General features: G+C 38.1%; 1 protein-coding gene across 2 annotated transcripts in view; it reads left to right on the forward strand.

Annotated features, from left to right (window-relative positions):
- Nucleotides 1-6,515: 6,515 nt before the first annotated feature.
- gata6.S (GATA binding protein 6 S homeolog) overlaps nucleotides 6,516-19,898 on the forward strand; it is a 28,552-nt gene continuing 15,169 nt past the window's right edge. The window contains 3 exon segments of one of the 2 annotated variants that reach the window (NM_001087983.1): nucleotides 6,516-6,589; nucleotides 7,518-8,406; nucleotides 14,992-15,158. In NM_001087983.1, the coding sequence (NP_001081452.1) occupies nucleotides 7,563-8,406; nucleotides 14,992-15,158 (1,011 nt within the window). In that variant the 5' untranslated portion in view covers nucleotides 6,516-6,589; nucleotides 7,518-7,562. 2 annotated transcript variants of the gene reach the window in all.

A 19,898-nucleotide genomic window follows, 5' to 3' on the forward strand; every position in this document is an offset into this window, starting at 1 on the left:
CTAAATAAAGTGACTAGCGCATTATATGTTATAACCAAATACATTCAAATATACTAAAATTCATATACATCATCACCAAATTTTGGCAATTAAGATACAGTGTAATTTTGTACTAAAATCTTTGTGAAGCACAGACCTACATACATAGCACAGTGGAATATGTTAGTGTATTATAATTGCTAATAATAACTATTGCATGTCTCACAGACACACACAAAGGACTTATATTAAGTGGTAATGAAAGCCTGATCTATTGTGTAATAGACTCTACACATACCATGGAAGGAGAGTATTAGATTAACTGAAGGCAGCAGATTAGATGATTGATCCTGGCGCATGTGACCTACTGTATATAGAAGTGAGAGGGGAGGGGGCAGCATGTAGGCGCTACCCTTATCAGCCTGACAGCAATAGATAAAGTACATTAAGTTACATCAACACAGCATGAAAAAGAATCCATTACCCCTGTGTCCTGCATAGGACTGGCAGGGTGACCTTATGGCTGGAAGATTCATTAGGCTTTCAGACACATGTCTGGCCACCTCTACAAAGTGCAGTTCTGACCTTATATACCCCTCCTGATAAAAGAAAAACTAACTATACAGTGGGTGACTTTGTAATATACACCAGTCTCAAAAATAAAGTCCCTGTACTGTAAAGCTTACAATCTGGAGTGTATTTTTATAATACACAAGAGCCATGATTAACCTACATATTCTTCTAAACTTTTCTAGTGATGTAATTGATGTTATAACTTATTGAAAGTAATATATTGCAAAAAAAAAAAAAAAAATGCAGCTCCTGTAAAGTATGAGGATTGAGTGTCTTCTCGGAGTTCCAAAACATATATAAAAACACTTTGTTTGCAATTGTGTGTATTGCTATGGTCATGGAGCTCCTTAGTGACTAATCCTTATATTTTATATTAGTACATTTGAAGCCTTATAGAGCGTTGTTTTTTTTTTAGATTGAGTCAGCGACCCCATTTGAAAACTGGAAAGAGTCAGAAGAAAAACGCAAATAATTAAAAAAACTATGATGAATTGAAAAAGTTGTTTAGAAATAGTCATTCCATTATATACTAAAAATTAACTTAAAGGTAAACCGGCCCTTGTGTCTCCGCCATTGGCACATAGAATAAGTTTGTCATCATAGATAGGCTGAAATTACCAGCTGACTTGGCTGGATGCTTGACCAATTTATGGGGATAAAATGTTCTCCATAACCAATATCTGCTCAAGCTTAGGCAGATATTGATTGGACTGGGTGGAAAACCCCCATTGGGCGAGTGCCATATTGGACTGTAGATATGGTCCTATCACACAAGTTTGCACATGTCTCTAGTGTAGTAATCCCATGGTTGGCCCTGAAGCCACACAATCAAATCACTCTGATTTGGCCCACTGTCTAGGTGTCCAAATTGGGAGCAGACCTAAGTGTAGGGTGGGTTTATTTTATGCCTTTGAAGGAAAAACAAAGACAGCTTCACATTTTTTTGATCTTCCTGCCAGTTAGAATCAATGTTGAATTAATATGAGCAAAAGTTTAAAAATTTCAAAATTTTAGGAATGTAAGGGATTCAAAAATGTTAAATGCATATGCTGTACCATGAGGACTACAGTAATGATGGAACCATGGACGTTTTATTGTTTGTATATTTGTTTATTGTTATAAAATGCTAAATAAAAACCATTAAAAAAAATAGTTTAAAAATAACAGATACAAATATTTCCAACTTATCTCCTATGTAACTTTGATGCACAGCAAAATGTAATGAATTACCCCAAGTGACATAAACTAAAGCTGGGCATAGACGCAAAGATCCGATCGTACGAATCAACATATGATCGGACTTTCCCATCTCCCGACCCTCCACTAACCATTCAGATCAAAGTCTTACCATTCCGATCAAATAAAGTAGTAAAAGAACAGATCAGCCAATGTTCTACCTCTGACAGCAATCGTCAGAGACGTATCTAGAGGGGGGCGGGCCCTGCCGCGGGACGTGCAGCCGGGCCCGCCCCCCTCCGTACAGCCGGAAACGGCCGAATTTCCCTTAGAACAGAGTGGCGCGCGAGCTGCCGGGGGGCCCTGAGGGGGTGCGGGCCCTGGCCCAATCGCACCCCCTGCTCCCCCGGTAGTTACGTCACTGGCAATCGTACGATTGTTATGTCTGACAAAGCTAGTGACAGTCTCCCACTGAAAATCATACGATCGGCAATACATGCAGAGATATTATCGGCAGGCGACAGAAATTTTCTAACCTGTCCGATTGACCAAACGACTAATCTCCGCCGGAAGAAAAATGTCAGGAATCTCCACACACGGCCCGAAAATCGTACGAATCCACGATTCGTACGATCGGATCGTTGCGTCTATGGCCAGCTTTAAGGCTACTGTGTTAACCCTGTATCTTGCATGTAATACAGTTTATTAATGCTTATAATAAGGAGATTATTGGTGTTCTTATTGTTATCATATAAAGGACTATGCACACTGGAGATGAATGTAAACCGATAAGCACACAGATAAAATAGGCAAATAGAGCGGCACATGCTGGTTCATTGGACAGTACTCAGATATGGGGATGGGAAAGTTGGCAGATGAATGAGGCAGCATTACGGGTGAGATCCATATGGCTGTCGCTGGAATTACACACACAGGGTTATTTTTTTTGTGCATTCACACAACGCATTGCAGAAACAACCTGCATGTACTTACAGTAAGTAAAGCAGCTAATAGGTATCAGGAAGCTCACAATCTATCTCGGTTATCATCCTGGTTGGTTCCTTCAAAAAAAATCCTTTAAAATCCTGAAAATATGCAGAAACCAACACATTTGTATGTACAGTAATTATTTTTTCCATGTTCTATTTATATTGTTCTATTTATGTAGTCACATCTTTATATAAGTCGGGAATGCCTGCCTATCATTACACATTATATCTGAGGGCACAAACTATAGGAAATAATCTTGTTTTATTCCAGTTATGTGAGTCACTCTTTGTACAGCTCCTGTGCTTGTCCTGTATGTTATTGGGGGGCTCCATACAGTGCAGGTAAGTGTATCTAGAGCCAGCCAGTCACACTCTCCTGATATACTGATTGTGTGTGTGTCAGACAAGCAGACATACAACTGAGATAAATGTGACAATGTCCCCACAGTCTGAAACAACAAAGTGCCAATCCAATTAGCGACGGCTCCTGCTGGGGTCGGATCTTCTTTATGGAAGGATTCCTAGCTTCCAGTCAGCTCTGCTCTGGAATGGAGAATGTAAGATGTCGAGATGGCATGTGTCTCTGCCCTTGCACTAAATAAGATCATCAGTGCCTTAATGTGGGAGCGAGGAGATAAAGTGCGGGTCATAAAATCACTTTGTACAGGGCAGTATGACTTTATCTGTTGCGCGGAGGGAGACAGAAAGGTACACGTCGCTATCACCTCAAGTTTTTCTACTCACCGACTGAAGCACTTTGTAGTTGCCTGTCACTGTAGGACGCAGAAGCGACTACCCACTGGCGCAAAACAACCGCACACAACCTTATCATCCATATTTTATTTGGCGTTCGTTTTACTTACAAGAAAGTCGTTCAAATAGGATCTGAAAATAATCCCGGGCGACACTTTTAGTTACAAATCCTTTTATGGGAAATTCGGGGGTTTGACCTTTATAAACGAATTTTAAATTTGTTGCGTCTCGGCTGTAATAAAGATTCAAATAATCCATTGAGGTGTTTCTTTGCAACCCGTCAATAACGAAAACCCTTGACTTCATTTGTATTTTTTGTGTTTTGAAAATAAAATCTTCGAAAGTGGCGTAATGATTTACTGTCAAAATTTCTATGAAACAATGTATTAAGCGGCGGTTGTGTTTATTACAAAGCAGACAATGAGGTGACAGCGATGTCGCGGCTTCTTTCTCGTTCGTATTCTTCCCCCTCCCCCCTTACACACACATACACAAACAAAGGTGGAAAGGCAACAATTAGGCACAATCGGTCCGACTTGTTCTTATTCCATTAAAGTTAAATAATTCGTTTTGTGTCTTTAATCAGTTCGGTGACAAGGTGTAAATGACTGCGAGGCTCCTGATAGAGATCTGCTCACGAGTCTGGCTTTTTAAACGGATTCATTTCTGAGGAGAAACTCACAAAGTATCTGACGCAACAGGCAGCACCGTGGGGCGCACAAGTGTCTATCAGGCGCAACTAGCGTTATCACTGGGGCCCTGTGTCCATTATGAGGAGAAAAAAAAAACAAATGTCCCACTGTGGGACGAGACAGCATCTATCGACTTGATTTACACAGGATTCAGGCTTAAAAAAAATACACAAAAATACATTATATAATGTCGTATCCCCACTTCCTACATAGAACTAGTTTACCCATCGCTTTAAGAAAAGTTTTCCATTTTTTCTCACAGAATTACCTGCATTAAGTCATCTTTGTATTGTTTATTCGATTCACAATAAGCAGAATAGACTGTCTTCCAAATTTACAAATGACACAGGTATATGTGACTGTGCCACTTACTCTGTATAACGACTGACTGTGTGTCTGCGACCCCTGCACCTTTGTCATGATCTTCCCTCACTCCCTCACTGCCTGATTCATAAATGCTTGTCATATCTTTATTTTATTTGTATATATATATATATATATATATATATATATATATATATATATATATATATATATATATATATATATATATATATATATAAAAAATACACAGAAGCCATGAATATCTTCGAAATTATACTCTGATGTTCTGATGTCATCAGTTATAAACGGTGAGTTCTGATGTCATTTCTGTCACATGACTCACTGAAACTTCTGTATTATAATGAATAAAGTACCCCCAGTTGCAAAATATGAGGATATTAGAAGTTACCTCGGAGTTCCATGACCTGTATAAAAACACTTGGCCTTTGGCCTGTTTTTATATGGTCATGAAACTCCTCTGTAATTTATAATATCCTTATATTTTACAAGAGGGCGTACTTTATTCACTATATATATATATATATATATATATATATATATATATATATATATATATATATATATATAATAACCAACTATATCTAACAAAATATACATATAAACAAATTAAATATATTTATTATAGGTTATAGAGAGACGGAGAGAAATGTCAGATATAACTGACTATGAAGAGTCTCCTTAGAATTAGAAATTCAGATTAGATCCAGAAATAATTCTAATTTGTATTCCTTCAGGCGAGAGTGCAGTAGTAGGAACCGACGGTGATTATATCGGAGTAGAGAACAGATAGTGCTGAGCAAACGAAAGCTCCTCTTAGGGCAGAGACACACGTAGAGATTCAGGGAGATTAGTCACCCGGCGAAAAAACGCCTCTTCTTCCCGAATCTCCCCGAACTGCCTACCTGCCGGCTAGAATCGAAATTACAGACGGGATGGCACTTCGTATAGTCGTGAGGCAATTTCAGGTGACTTCAGAAAACAAAGCAATCTGAGTGCCATCCAGCTGGATATTCTAGCCGGCGGGAAGGCAGTTTGCGGAGATTAGTCGCCTGAAGAAGAGGCGATTTGTCACCGGGAGACCAAATCTTCACGTGTCTCTGCCTAAGGGGGTTGTTCACCTTTGCATTAACTGTTAGTATGACTTAGAGAGGGATATTCTGAGACAATTTGCAGTTGGTTTCCATTTTTTATTATTGGTGGTTTTTGAGCTATTTCGTTTTTTTATTCAGCAGCTCTCCAGTTTGCAATTTCAGCAATCTGGTTACTAGGGTCCAATTTACCCTAGTAACCATTCATTGATTTGAATAAAAAAAACTGAAATATGAATAGGAGAGGCCTGAATAGAAAGATGAGTAATAAAAAGTAGCAATAACAATCAATGCGTAGCCTTACACAGCATTTGTTTTTTAGATGGGGTCAGTGACCCCCGTTTGAAAGCTGGAAAGAGAAGAATAACTCAAAAAGTATAAGATATAAATAAAGAAAACCAATTGCAAAGTTGCTAGGAACTGAACATTGTATAGCATACTAAAAGTTAGCTCAAAGTGAACTAGTATTGAGGCGCAGGCAGACTTTGCTCCTTCGGGTTCGCAGACATCAGCCCTTTACTATATGACAGATATCATTGTGCAGCTAAAATCGCTCCCATAAACTAGTGTTCCAGCAAGAGATTGTGTAGGCGCTACAGAGGGAAGAAGTGGCTGCTGATAGCGCGGCTGACCAAGTTGAGAGCCTGGATGGTATGTCCCTTATAGACAGGCATGGGGATACAGATGATGTATTGCGGAACATATTCCGGTACGTAGCTGTACTCCAGCATATACTAATGGCAGTGGGTGTGTAGCACAATCCCAGTCCCGCACCCACCCAGTCACAAAGGCCATATGTTTATTTAGCGCTGCTGGAGACCAATCAGGAGCTGCTGCAGTTTTCATGCAGAGCAGTGGGAGGCGCTTCCCCTGTACTTCTCCGTTTTACACTTTAGGAGAGAGGAGGCAGCAACACTAAAGTGCCCAACCCTGTAGCGTCTGGCCGGATCCGTGCATGGGCAGCCTGACACCCATGGGCAGGAGCAGGCAATAGGTAAGTCCCCTCTTCTTTGCGCCCGGACAGTCGCGCTGTGGATGGGATGGAGGCAATTCGGGCGCAGTGTTTGTCATTGTGTTATGGCTTGCGAGAGATACCCGCAGCAGGTAGGACGCTCGGGGCTGTCACAGTTCATTTAGTCGAGATCTGTAGACTGGCAGGGGGTGCCGAGTAGTGAAATATAACTCCGGGGGGACAGGTTGGACGATTTACATCAGATCATTTCATACAATTGTCAAGGAACATATTTATCAAGTTTTAGAATAGGACAGTGCTGTTTGTGTAGCCTTTTAACTACAGTTTGTCTGTTTGGGGCTCCCCTTTATCAATGTCTGCTAGCCAGTTTCTTGTTGCTGTGGACTACTTGGATCACTGTGTCTGGCAATAGATTATTTGGGGCTCTCCCTTTCCAGTGTCTCCTTGCTATAGACTAGTTGGGGTTTCCCTTTTCAATATTTGGCTATATGGATTCCTTGGAAGTGCTCTAGGGTAGTTACTTATCCCTGACAGACTGGATAGGTGCCATTTCCAATGGCTGTTTGGTTCAGACAGCTGAAGGCCCAGATTACCTGGTGCAGAAGAGCACTGGCCTTCACAGGCTCCCACTCCTCAGTAGCAGTGAGACCCAACTGTAAGGAAGAGGGGCACTTATAAAATATGGTAAAGCTACAGTACACTGGGCATGTTCGGGGGGGGGGGGCAGCAGGTAACGTATTGTAATGATGCTGTCCGAGGACAGACAGACAGCCTTTGGCTTTCTAGAGCTTGTTGTAGTACAGCTCCCAGTACCCCCAATGTCCAGTGAAGCTGGGAGTTGTAGATCAGCAGTACCAGGTGAGCCACTGGCAGTCTCTCTTTTTATGAATACTTAGCTCAATGTGGTTAAGAGACTAATGTTTTTATTCTTATATCTTCCATGGGGAAGGACTCCCGGCTCCGGACTCCCATCTCCCAGCGCCCCCACACCTGGATGGACCTGAATGAGGACTGCTGGTCCGGCGGCACAAGGCTGAGTCCCGCAAATTCTTTCTTCCCCTGTCCGATCAAACAGAGCCCGGGTGCTTCTCCGCCACCCTCCCCCTGCTCCCAGCTTGGTTCCTCTGAGTGCCTGCAGACTGAGCCCGACAGAAACCAGCAGAGCATTTCTTCGGAGGGGAGGCCACCTGCCTCCTATCACCCGCTCAGCCTCTCCCACCCGGAGGATCTCATCCTGTTCAGAGACTTGGATCACATTAACAAGCTTGTCATACCCAACCGGGAGCCCCGATACAGCAGCACCCTGCCTGAATCGGCAGCTGGGGACATGTACCAGACACTTACAATCACATCAGCGCAAGGACCGCTTAGCTATGACCCCTCTCCAGGCACTTTCATGCACTCCGCTGCCAGCTCTCCAGTCTATGTGCCCACGAGCAGGGTTGGCTCCATGCTGACAAGCATCTCCTACTTGCAGGGCACTGGGGCATCCCAAGGCGCCCATTCAGTGAACAGTCACTGGTCCCAGGCAACTTCAGAGAGCTCGTCATTCAACAACAGCAGCCCGCACACCTCCAGCCGCTACCACTACCCCCCCAGCCCTCCCATGCACAATGGATCTACCCGGGATACAGGCTACAGCAGCAGTCTCACTGTCAGCAGCAGAGACCAGTACACCCCTCTGGCCAGATCACTTAATGGATCCTATGGAAGCCATTATACACCTTACATGGCCCCCCAGCTCACCTCCGCCTGGCCTGCTGGACCCTTCGACAACACTATGCTTCACAGCCTGCAAAGCAGAGGAGCGCCAATCAGTGTCAGAGGGGCCCCTGGAGGTAAGGACCACTTTGTAATTAGCATGTCTCTCACCAGAAGGCTTATTTAAAAACCCCAAGTACATATGATATTTTAGGAATTCATCCTGTCACCCTTCAGCTGTTGAAGAACTACAACTCCCAACTTCTCAATCCTTTGGGCTTTCAGATGTATTTCAGAAACAGTTGGAGCTGAGCAGCTTGTAGATCCCTTGTTGTTAGTGTTATAATCTGTATATCATATATCTGCTATAATTCTCTATAAAGACAATGTGCTACTTCTTCATATTAGGGATCCCATTGCCATAATGTAGCAGCAACAGCAGGTGTAAAGCACACACTAATACTAATACATGAATAGGAACCGTGTATCAATATAAATAGCACATATGGGAGCTGTATATATATATATAAAATATATGTATCAGTCCAAGTACCCCTATCCTCCCATGTGATTTTATTTTTAATATGGTATTGCAATTGAATAAAGATTTAAAAAATGAAAACCTGAATAAATGACCACTCCTTGGTTTGTGTTTGGGGCCCTCTGCCAACCTCCAGCTGTATGGTCCCGTGCCTTTACATGTTGACACAATCTGTGTATGTGGCCAAATTGTGCAATTACCAACAAACCGGCCAGATAACTTGCTCAGGTATTGTGCCCCAGCAGCACCACTCTGCTCTCTTTGCCCATACTTTCAACTCTTACATAAATACCTGTTAGGGTGTGTAACCTAAATTATCCACATAATCCACTATTGATGCCTTAAAGGCTTATTTCTGAACGTAAATTGAAGTTAAATGTACTAAAATGGATTCAGAAATGCACACCTTTAAATGCTGTAAACAAAGGTGCTTGTACTTGTACATGTTCTGTAACACATTGAGTCATGTGCCAGTGGTCTCAGTTCTGCTGGTTTTGATAAATTGGGCACACAGCACAAAGTACAGCGTGTACAGACCCAAAGGGAACCTTCAAGCAGGTATTACTTCCAGGGTTCCTTTAGACTTTCACCCAGTGAATCCCACACTAATGGCATTATTAACTCTGTGAGCCTCAGTATTTTGATAAATAAGCCCCTTTAAGGCCATCATCTGCTACATATTCACTGCTGCAAGCATGGCTGCTTCATTGTAGCTAATGTAGCAGATTGCATTTACATGGATTTCACAGATGAGGAACCCACCCGTCAATAATTTAATATTCTAGTACATTCTGGGGCGTTGAAAGGTTACACAATATTCTGGTAAACCTTTCCAGTAATACATTATGCTTATTCATACTTATAAATTTTATTCCTACTCTATCCCATGATTGTTTCTTCCTGCCTGACCACCTACTTAATAATGGACCACAAAACGTATACATCCAGCTATGCAGGATAGAGGGTAAGGGGTGAAATATGAATGAGTAAAATTTGTGGAATGTTGTGTTTAGTTTTTTAGAATGTGTATAATAGCCCACTGGGTCATAGCTGCTCAATGTTGCTACAAGAATGACTATTTGTTATCCCAAGAGCCATGACCTAATTGAATAAGTAGCATTAACTGTATGTTTATGTTATACCTCAGATAAATGGTCTAAATCTTAATTATAACATAGGGTTAATGGCAGGTAGTCCCACAAAAAGGCTTCTGCCATGCTGGTATGCCCCAGGTCAAAAAGTGCAGATAGTTGGATTTCGAATGAGCTGTGTAATCACAGATGTATATCCATGTATTCTTATAGCTCTGACTTCTTAGCAATCTCATTCTGTACTAAACTGAATGTGTCTGGGTTCTTCCTATAAATCTAACCTGTATTTAGCAGTATGTGTCTAATTACTCATCCTGAATGAAGCTGTATTTATGCAAGGTATCTTACCCCATATTCAGCTATATGTATTCTGTTACTTTCCATAGATCTTACTCTGTATTTAAACGGGTTGTAAATGCAAAAATATAATTTTCCCTAATGAGACAATAGTAATTCTAAGCTACATACCAACATACATTTATTTAAAAAATGCAATGGTTTTAAATTTATTTTTAAATGTAATTGCTATTAAAAGCACAATTTGTCCCTTTTTATTTCTGTTGAATTGAAACAATGTAGCAGAAGCCAGCAGATTAAAAGACCTGTGTGCACCATCAGTGCAGAAAGTAACAAATGGTCTTTTTCTAAGGCTATTAATATTATAAATAAATAGAAACACTGACATTTTTTTTTAAATAACTGTATATTGAAATGTTTATTAGAATTCCATTTTTTTCTTTTATTAGACCGGTTATGTTTTTTGGATTTACATCCCCTTAAAATGTATGCATCCAAGTACATCCTGCAAATCGGACCCTGTAGTTAGCTGTATGTATTCGGGTACATCCCCTAAATCTGACCCTTTCCTGTATGTATCCAGATATCTCCACTAGATCTTACCCTATATTTAGTAATTTGAATCAGGCAGCTTCCTATAGATCTCATCCTGTATATTATACATTTTTCTAGATTTCATCTAATATTTTTCAGTACATAAACATATATAGAACATAAATCTCTTGCTTACTTAAAGGTGTATGTGTTTAGGTCCTGTAGCTAACCCTATATAAAATTCAAGTCCTGTAGATATCGCATATTATTTAACTATATATATCCTTGTATTATAGTTTCAACTTTTTTTCCAGCAGTATGTATCCAGCTCCTTTACATTTTATCATTTAGTGACAGCATGCACCCATATACTAAACTCTCCATCTGTTTAGCAGTATCCAGGTCATTTCTATAGCTTGCACCCAATATTTATCTGTCTATATCATGGACTTCTATTTGTAGATCTCTATCTGTTAGCAGTACATGTTCTGCATTGTAATTACTCTCCTTAGAATGAATATATTGCATTTACCAAGGAGCCATTGTGTATTGTGAGCTCCCAGGTGCTATATTGTGCAGCCTCAGATTATACTGATACGGCAGGCCAGAGTAAAGCCAATGTACTCGCCTTCCTACTGGGACATGTCAATAACACCATATGGCCTGCCTTCTCCTTGCTGTTCAGAAGTCTCCTTAACAGGGCAGGGTATATTATGCATTACTTTACTAGTCCCAAAAACCTAGAAGAGGGAATTATCTTGTGGCAATATATGTAGCTATGAATTCAATGGCAGAGGAGAAATATGGGAATTCAGAACTTGGGCATACAAAAGCTACCGTCATTATGTAAAACAGTAACCATTATGAAGGTATGCACACAGAGGTTCACAGCCCTCAATTCTTATTTTCTCCTTCTTCCTCTCAGGTGCTTGAAAGCTTAGACTGGAAAATAGGGAAGAAAATAAAAAGATTTTCTACTGGGGATTTCAATGTCACTTTTAGAGCAAGTGTTGTTCCCTTTTACTCTGCCCTTTGCCGCTTACCCAAAAACATGATCCCATTTCATTGTACTGTACTAAATTAAACATTTTGCCTTCTTAATTCACAGCCTTTACTAGAAAGTAATATTTAGTCATAAATATAATTTTGGGGATATATAAATGGACATTTACGGAAAAATTCCATAAATGTTCCGAAAATGTAATTACAATGTAATATTGTTTGTTAGATAATTAGCGATTATTAAAGGGGGGGGGGCATTTTGAAGGGGTTTTTATTGTTGCAAAATAATGGCTTTTGTTTTAAAAACTATTATATCTGCTGTGCACTGGAGCAAAGCTATAAATGCTCAATCGTTTTTGTGCTTGTAGTTCAGTGGCTAATATTTATCAAACGTCACATATATTAATTCACAATTGTACCCCCCAAGTGATCAACACAGTGGGACCTTTGTGCCACCCGTGCCAACATATTGCTTAGCCCACCCAGGAATGGGCTGGTCTTATATTCTGTATTAAAAAAAAAGAGGAAAGGGGAAAATATGTTTTGCTTCCTGGCTTCTTCCAGCTGAAAATATGGCAAGCGTCTTATATCAATCTATATAAACATTCTTATATCTGCTTGATTTCCATATATTTATGATATTTATTAAATCTATAGGATGTCATTCAGTGTAAAGATTTTAATAGCTAAACAAAACAAAAACATAATCTTGTACTAAAAAGAAAAAAAAAATACGTCCCGACCACATTAGTATTAGAGATGGGCCAGTCACTTTATTTAATATAAAAGTTTTATTTAATTTTACAGGTTATATTTGTCCAGAATCACAAATAAAATATATTTTGATAGCAATTGTCTTAATATGAAAAAGGGTTTTAATGCAATGGGTGTGAAAACAATGATATCTGACTCCTGTTGATCTCCTATTAGGCTAATGTTTTCTACTTATGGTACAGGTGGGTTTAGGGCAGAAAATGTACCTCATTAAACTATATGACAGATAGCATTTATGCATAAATGCGTTCTTTTATCAGCCTTCAAAATGTGGGTCTGCCCTATTTAGAGTGACTGCCCCGTGGCAGTGATTCCGAAGCAAACAGTTTAACTAGCGTTGTAAGGCTAATGTCTCATGCTGTATCTTTGCGTCAGTACAGCCAAATACCGTTCCCGGTAGAGCCCTAAATTTCTCCTGTGTGTATTTCCAGGACTATATTCATACTGTTTGCAGTGACAGAAATGGCATAGCCTATTTAAATGCCTGCCTACCAAAGTATCATATAATATTTACCAAATAATTTACCTTGGTTCCTTTTTTGTTTTTGCGAAATGAAAATAAAATTACCAATGAATCAGATGATATTTCCTATTTGTTAATCAGTTATTTATTACTGTGAATAGAGTGAACCAGGTCAGTAATGCTTATTAGCACAGAGTAACTTTTTAAATATAAAAGCCCTTGATGTAACTGGCCCTTTAAATGTTCCAGTGACTGATAATGTTCTATGTAGTCAAAGTCTATTAAGGGACACAAAATATCAGTTATTTAAAAGCATTAAATCATATTCAGTTCCTAAACAACAATCCTTTCAAGCAGAGAACGCTCGCTGTTTAATATGCCTTTTGCTAATTAACGATTAAATAGTGGTAAAAAGCGTTGCATTATGCTTAGATTTATCTGTTATCTCTGATATAAATATTCCCAAGCCCCATAACTTGTTGGTGCTTTATGATTTGAGGAAGACAAATCAGAGAAAATTATATTACCACGCTATTCATTAAACGAAAAGGGGTTGTTCACTTTCCAAACACTTTTTTTCAGTTCAATTGTTTTCAGATTGTTCACTAGAAATATATATTCTTTGCTTTGGAATTTCTTTCCATTTTTTAATTTCTACCATTTTTCCATGATTTAATTTTAAAGTCTAGTGTTCCTGTCTCTGGTGTTTCAGTCTGGCAGCTCAGTAATCCAGGAGTAGATTCTACACTGTTACAATTTGCTACATTTAGTTGATATATATTTCACACATAATTAGTATTGCTGTTATTATTATTATTAGCCAAAGTTTAATTAAACTATTTTAACTGTAGTTAGTACCAAAGTTGCTTATGATTCTTTAGTGAATCAATCGATCGGCAATAGCAACTTTTCCTGCATCTACTCAAACTATTTTTTAATTTTAACCTGGTTAATTTTTCTACGACAATGCCGTATTGGTCTTGTGAAATGTTAAACACAGTTATCTGTCCCATTAGTCACTGTGCTGTTCTGGTTACTAGGGATAGGGGGACCCTTATAATCCAATGTCCTTGAAGTGTTGCTGTGAGCGTTGTTAGTGATAAAATAAACTCAAGAAAAGCCAACAGGTGTTGGTTATTTTGCAAAAGCCTCCCCCTCCAGCTATGGTATAACTAGCTTTAATTCATGGTGAATTGCATAAACTCCTGGAGCTCTACACCTATCGCCAGGCACCCGCTCACCAATTAGAGGTTAAAGAGCTGCACTTTCTATTACAGTTAAAAACAAGTTATATATATCATACATATGTGCAAACACATTTTCTGACTCCAAATCAATATTTAAATTATAAGAAAAGATTCCCTTTAGCTTAAACTCAATTCTAACACATATACAGCCACATACAAACCTGGTTATGATAAATATATAAAAATACCCATGCAAAATGTCTATTTAAAAGAAGCAAAGTATATCTGAAAGAAAGAGCAATACATGTAATACAGAGCCTGGTACAATGCTGTACATGGTACATTCCTTCTATCTAGTCACGTGTCCTTTCCATGCAGTTTACTGATTCCTGTTCCAAATGAATGTATTTATACATCTCCTGATGAAGTAACAAAATAGTCTAATTATAGTATATTGTACTGGCATTCATCAGATTTATTGTATTTGTTCACATTGACAGACAGAATAAATCAGTATTGGTCCTGCATTTTACGTTTAAAAATTAAAATTTCCTTTATCAATCAAAATAAAAAAAGATGCGTATTGCGGTTCCATGTATAATGCTTGTCATCCAGTTGCTGTATGACAGGACAGGCACCTATTTCATATGAATGTACGTACATGGGACCAAATTAATATTTGTATGTAGAGGTGTAGGACAAGGGTCACGTTCATATCTTTGGAGTGAGGCTACACAGGTTTGAAACAGAGCTGAGGTAGTAACTCTGAATGTTGATATAGGTAGGTGTGGGTGATGTGTCACTAACGGTAACAGCCTCTCTTTTTCCCTCAGATGTGTTGGACGAGCTGCCAGAAAGCCGAGAGTGTGTTAACTGTGGCTCAGTGCAGACCCCCCTGTGGAGAAGAGATGGCACCGGTCATTTTTTGTGCAACGCCTGCGGACTGTACAGCAAGATGAATGGACTGAGCCGGCCGCTCATCAAACCACAGAAACGAGTGGTGAGTAAGCACAGGTCCTGTTTGAACTGGCCAATTAGCTAGGGGGGAGGTATATATAAGGTTTGGATACCTATAGTTACTTGTTTTTAGCAAATCAATTATACTCTCAACCACATGAATTTTCACAGAGAACTAGCACAAGAACATATGAGAATTTCATTGTGAGTGAAAGTAATATGCCAGAATTCTTTTGTAGCCTCAATTATTTGATATAGAAACTGGTTTGTGTATGTTGAGGAATTTGATACAGTATATATCCTAAGGTTATGTACTATACATGCTTGAGATCCATTACCTGTTATCCAGACATCTCTGAATTAGAGAAAAGCTGTCTCCTATAGACTTTTTTAAAACATTTTAAACAAGGATTTCCTTTTTCTCTGTAATAATAAAACAGTACCTTGTACTTGATTCCAAATGAATCCTATTAGGTTTATTTAAAGTTTAAATGATTTTTAACAGATTTAAGGGGGCAAATTTACCTAGGGTCGAATATCGAGGGTTAATTAACCCTCGATATTCGACTGCTGAATTAAAATCCTTCGACTTCGAATATCGAAGTCGAAGGATTTAGTGCAATTCGAATGATCGCAGGAATAATCGTTCGATCGAATGTTTAAATCCTTCGAATCGAACGATTTGAAGGATTTTAATCCATCGATCGAAGGATTATACTTCGATCAGAAAATTGATAGGAAGCCTATGGGGACCTTCCCCATAGACTAACATTGGTTTTAGTTGGCGAACTAGGGGGTCGAAGTTTTTTTTAAAGAGACAGTACTTTCGAATGGTCGAATAGTCGAACTATTTTCAGTTCGAAACGTTCGTTTCGAATTCGAAGGTCGAAGTCAAAGTGCGAAGTAGACCATTTGATGGTTGAAGTAGCCAAAAAAACACTTCGAAATTCAAAGTATTTTTCCTCTATTCCTAGTGAATGGGCCCCAAGGTGTTCAAATTACCGAAATATCCCTTCTCCAGAAAACCACAGTCCCGAACATTCTCTCTCTCTCTCTCTCTCTCTCTCTCTCTCTCTCTCTCTCTATAATTACAATTATTATTATATTCCCCAGTAGTACTGACCCACAAGAAGCAGCACAAAACATAACTACATTATACTGTGTATATATATAGATATGGGATGACTTTGACATAGTTGGCCACCTTAAATATATTTAAAAACAATCCCTCTTTTGTTTAAAGGCATTTTTTAGTAGCAGTATGCATAAAATGTCTCTGTCTTATATATATATATTGATAATGGGTTGAGTGCAGAGGACCTCTTGTGTGTGTATATATATATATATATATATATATATATATATATATATATATATATATATATATATATATATATATATATAATGTAGTAAGGTTTTGTGCTGCTTCTTGGGGGTCAGTACTACTGGGGAATATAATAATAATTGTAAAGGAAAAAAAAATATGCACTGCATATTGCTTCTTCCACTAATGAAGAATAGATTTTGTCCCAGTGCGTAGTGTATGTAATAAAAAGAAAATGTCCTTATGGACGTGTTAAGTTTGCAATCTATTAAACATTCTCATAAACTGCACTGCATAAACTCTGCCCTATATCTGCCAAGAACTGTAATTTCTAACTTTTCACACTGGGTTGCATGCTGGGATTTACGAGGTTATATACTACACTTCCTGTGGTCATATGTTGTAATTTCTGAGGTTTTATACCATACTGTACTTCCTTTGGTTATATACATAATCCTTAACTTTCTGAGGTTATGTAACATACTACTCAGGGTTATATACCCTTGATTACTATTTGAGGTTATATATTCTATATTTTCAGAGGTTGTATATTAAATTATAGTCTGTCTAGGTATGTTCCTTCTTCCATATTAGATAACAATATACATATACAGAGTATGAGAAATGTGTTTGACTTTGTTGATTAACTAAAGCCCATTTGACCTGAAGCACAATCACACTAACAGCCACAAATATTCTTTATCAAGTCAAATTGCTACTAAATAAAAGGATTCACTACATAAAATCTCAGAAATGGTGTTTTGTCAAGTTGCACTCAAAGACTTGAAGGTTTTTGGAGTGAGCATAACTAGAGATACTAGGTAGGTAAATGCTTGGGATATTTCTGTAAATCTTTTTTTTTTTTTTGTAAATCAGATTGAACTATTCCCATTGTTGCTGAATGTTAAGTTAAAATAGCTTATTTTTAATATGAAAGAGAAAACATTTTGGTAATTGTGCAGTTAGTGAAATATTTCTAGCCTGATAATCCCTGACAACATGCACTGAACTTTTTTAATGTAATTTTGTCCTAACCATGCTAGGTATGCTTTCACTTTTCTACTGCTGATATCAGTATATTGTCTGCATGGTAGTGCTAATGAGCCATTGATTAGAATGCTAGAGTTAGTCAGTTGCGATTAAAGGAACAGTAACGTCAAAAAATTAAAGTGTTTTTATAGAATAGATAATGTACTTTTGCCCTGCACTGGTCAAACTGGTGTATTTGCTTCAGAAACACTACTATAGTTTATATAAACAAGCTGCTGTGTAGCCACGGGGGCAGCCTATCAAGCACAGGATGTACAGTAGATAACACATACGTTCTGAAGAATCCCATTGTATACTACAGAGTTTATATGTTATCTGCTGTGTATCCTGCGCCTTTTCGCCTTTTTCAGTTTTGAATGGCTGCCCCTATGGCTACACAGCAGCTTGATTATACACCATATGGAGTTTCTGAATCAAAAACACCAGTTTTGTCAGTGCAGGGTAGCAGTACATTATATTTTAATTTCTTTTAAAAACTTTCATTTTTTGATGTTACTGTTACTTTAAAGAGAGGTCACTGTGCCGTTCTGGGTAACATACATTTTTAGGAAAACGACATACATCTCTGATTTTAAAAATCCACTCAGGTTGTATGGTGAGGGGCAAATTTTTTTTTTTTTTAAAAAAAATCCCAATTAATATACATGATTTAATTATTAAAGGGGCTGTTCACCTTTAGTTAACTTTTAGTACGGTGTAGAGAGTGATATTCTGAGGCAATTAGTAATTGTTTTTCATTTTCTATTATTTGTGGTTTTTGAGTTATTTAGTATTTTATTCAGCCGCTCTGCAGTTTGCAGTTTTTCAGCAAATTATCCTAGCAACCATTCACTGATTTGAATAAGAGATATATGAATAGGAGAGGGACTGGCTAGAACGATGAGTAATAAAAAGTAGCAATAACAATAAATGTGTAGCCTTGCAGAGCATTTGTTTTTTAGATGGTCAGTGACCCCTGTTTGAAAGCTGGAAAGTGTAAGAAGAAGAAGGCAAATAATTCAAAAACTATAAAAAAAAATGATAAAGCTTTAAAGTGTTTCTGTTAGGGTAAGGTCACACCGGGAGATTCGGGGAGATTTAGTCGCCCAAACTACTTCCCCAGTCTTCCGCCTGCTAGAATAAAATAATGGCTTGCGGCATGGCACTCACGGCGCTTCTTTTTCAGAAGTCGCCCGAAGTTGCCTCACAAGGAAAGTTGGGGCGACCTCAGAAAATGAAGCGCCGCGAGTGCCATATCGTAGGCAATTTTTCATTGTTGCAGGCGGAAGACAGGGGGAAGCAGTTTGGGGAGATTATTCGCCCCAAAGATGTAGCAAATTTTATATTAAAAAAATTACTCAAATACATTATTTAAATAGCATTTCAATGACAACATTGATGGCTAACAAAAACCCTTTAATTAGAAACTGTGGGATTTTCCATGTCTACTATTGTATTCCTGTTAAAGTAAATGGTACATTTCTTTACATTTAAATATGGTGTAGTTAGAAAAAATGTTTAAAGTTGAAGACATGACAATGAATCGTTTTCAACAAAGATTTATAATTAGGTAAGCTTGAAAAAATTGAAATCTGCAAACTTCAAGTGAAAGATTTTATCTACTTCAAAATTCTCTGGGCACTATGAATTTAAATGCATATTTTTGTGCTGGTTGCTGAAAATGTAATGCAGTACATGTCGGGGGTTATTTATTAAAGTCCGAATTTATTTCAATATTTTCTGCTACAAACTTCGATCAAATCCGCTCATGTTTTTTATGCTTATTTATTATTACAGTTTCCCAAAAATTAGCTTTGCGGGTAAAAAAAATCTGATTTTCAAGATTTTTTCTGATATTTCCATCCGATTTTCAAGATTTTTTCGGAATTTTCACTCGAAAACTTTGGGGTATTGCACGAAACCCAAAGCACATCAAAAAAATCATTGGGACTTCTGCCATTGACTTATATGCAACCCTGACAGGTCTAAGATGCTGGATTTTCAGATTCTGACTTTTCCTTGGGGTTTAATAAATTCCAAAAAAGTCAGATTTTATAAAAAAAAAATATCACAAATTTTTTGTGATTTTTGCATTCAGAGTACAGTATATATATGTGCTCCCCACACATATATGCATATATGCATATATGTACAGTTACAGCATACATTAATTGAAAAATGTTTGCATTTTGTAATTGCATGAAAACTTAGTAGTTCTCTATCCCTTTCTGAAGTGCTGGCTCGTCTATTAAAACTTCTGCTACATAGTCGCAAAAGCCAGAACTACCAGGGCAAAGAATAGGCAGGGTCAGACAAACAAACTACTCAAAATGTGCAGTTAATGTCAACTAGAAATTTATTATTTTATATAATATAATTTATTATATTATTTTCATTAGAGTGTACATCATAATGGTATAAAAATGTACA

This window comes from Xenopus laevis, chromosome 6S (genome assembly GCF_017654675.1).
Source record: "Xenopus laevis strain J_2021 chromosome 6S, Xenopus_laevis_v10.1, whole genome shotgun sequence".
NCBI lineage: Eukaryota > Metazoa > Chordata > Amphibia > Anura > Pipidae > Xenopus > Xenopus laevis.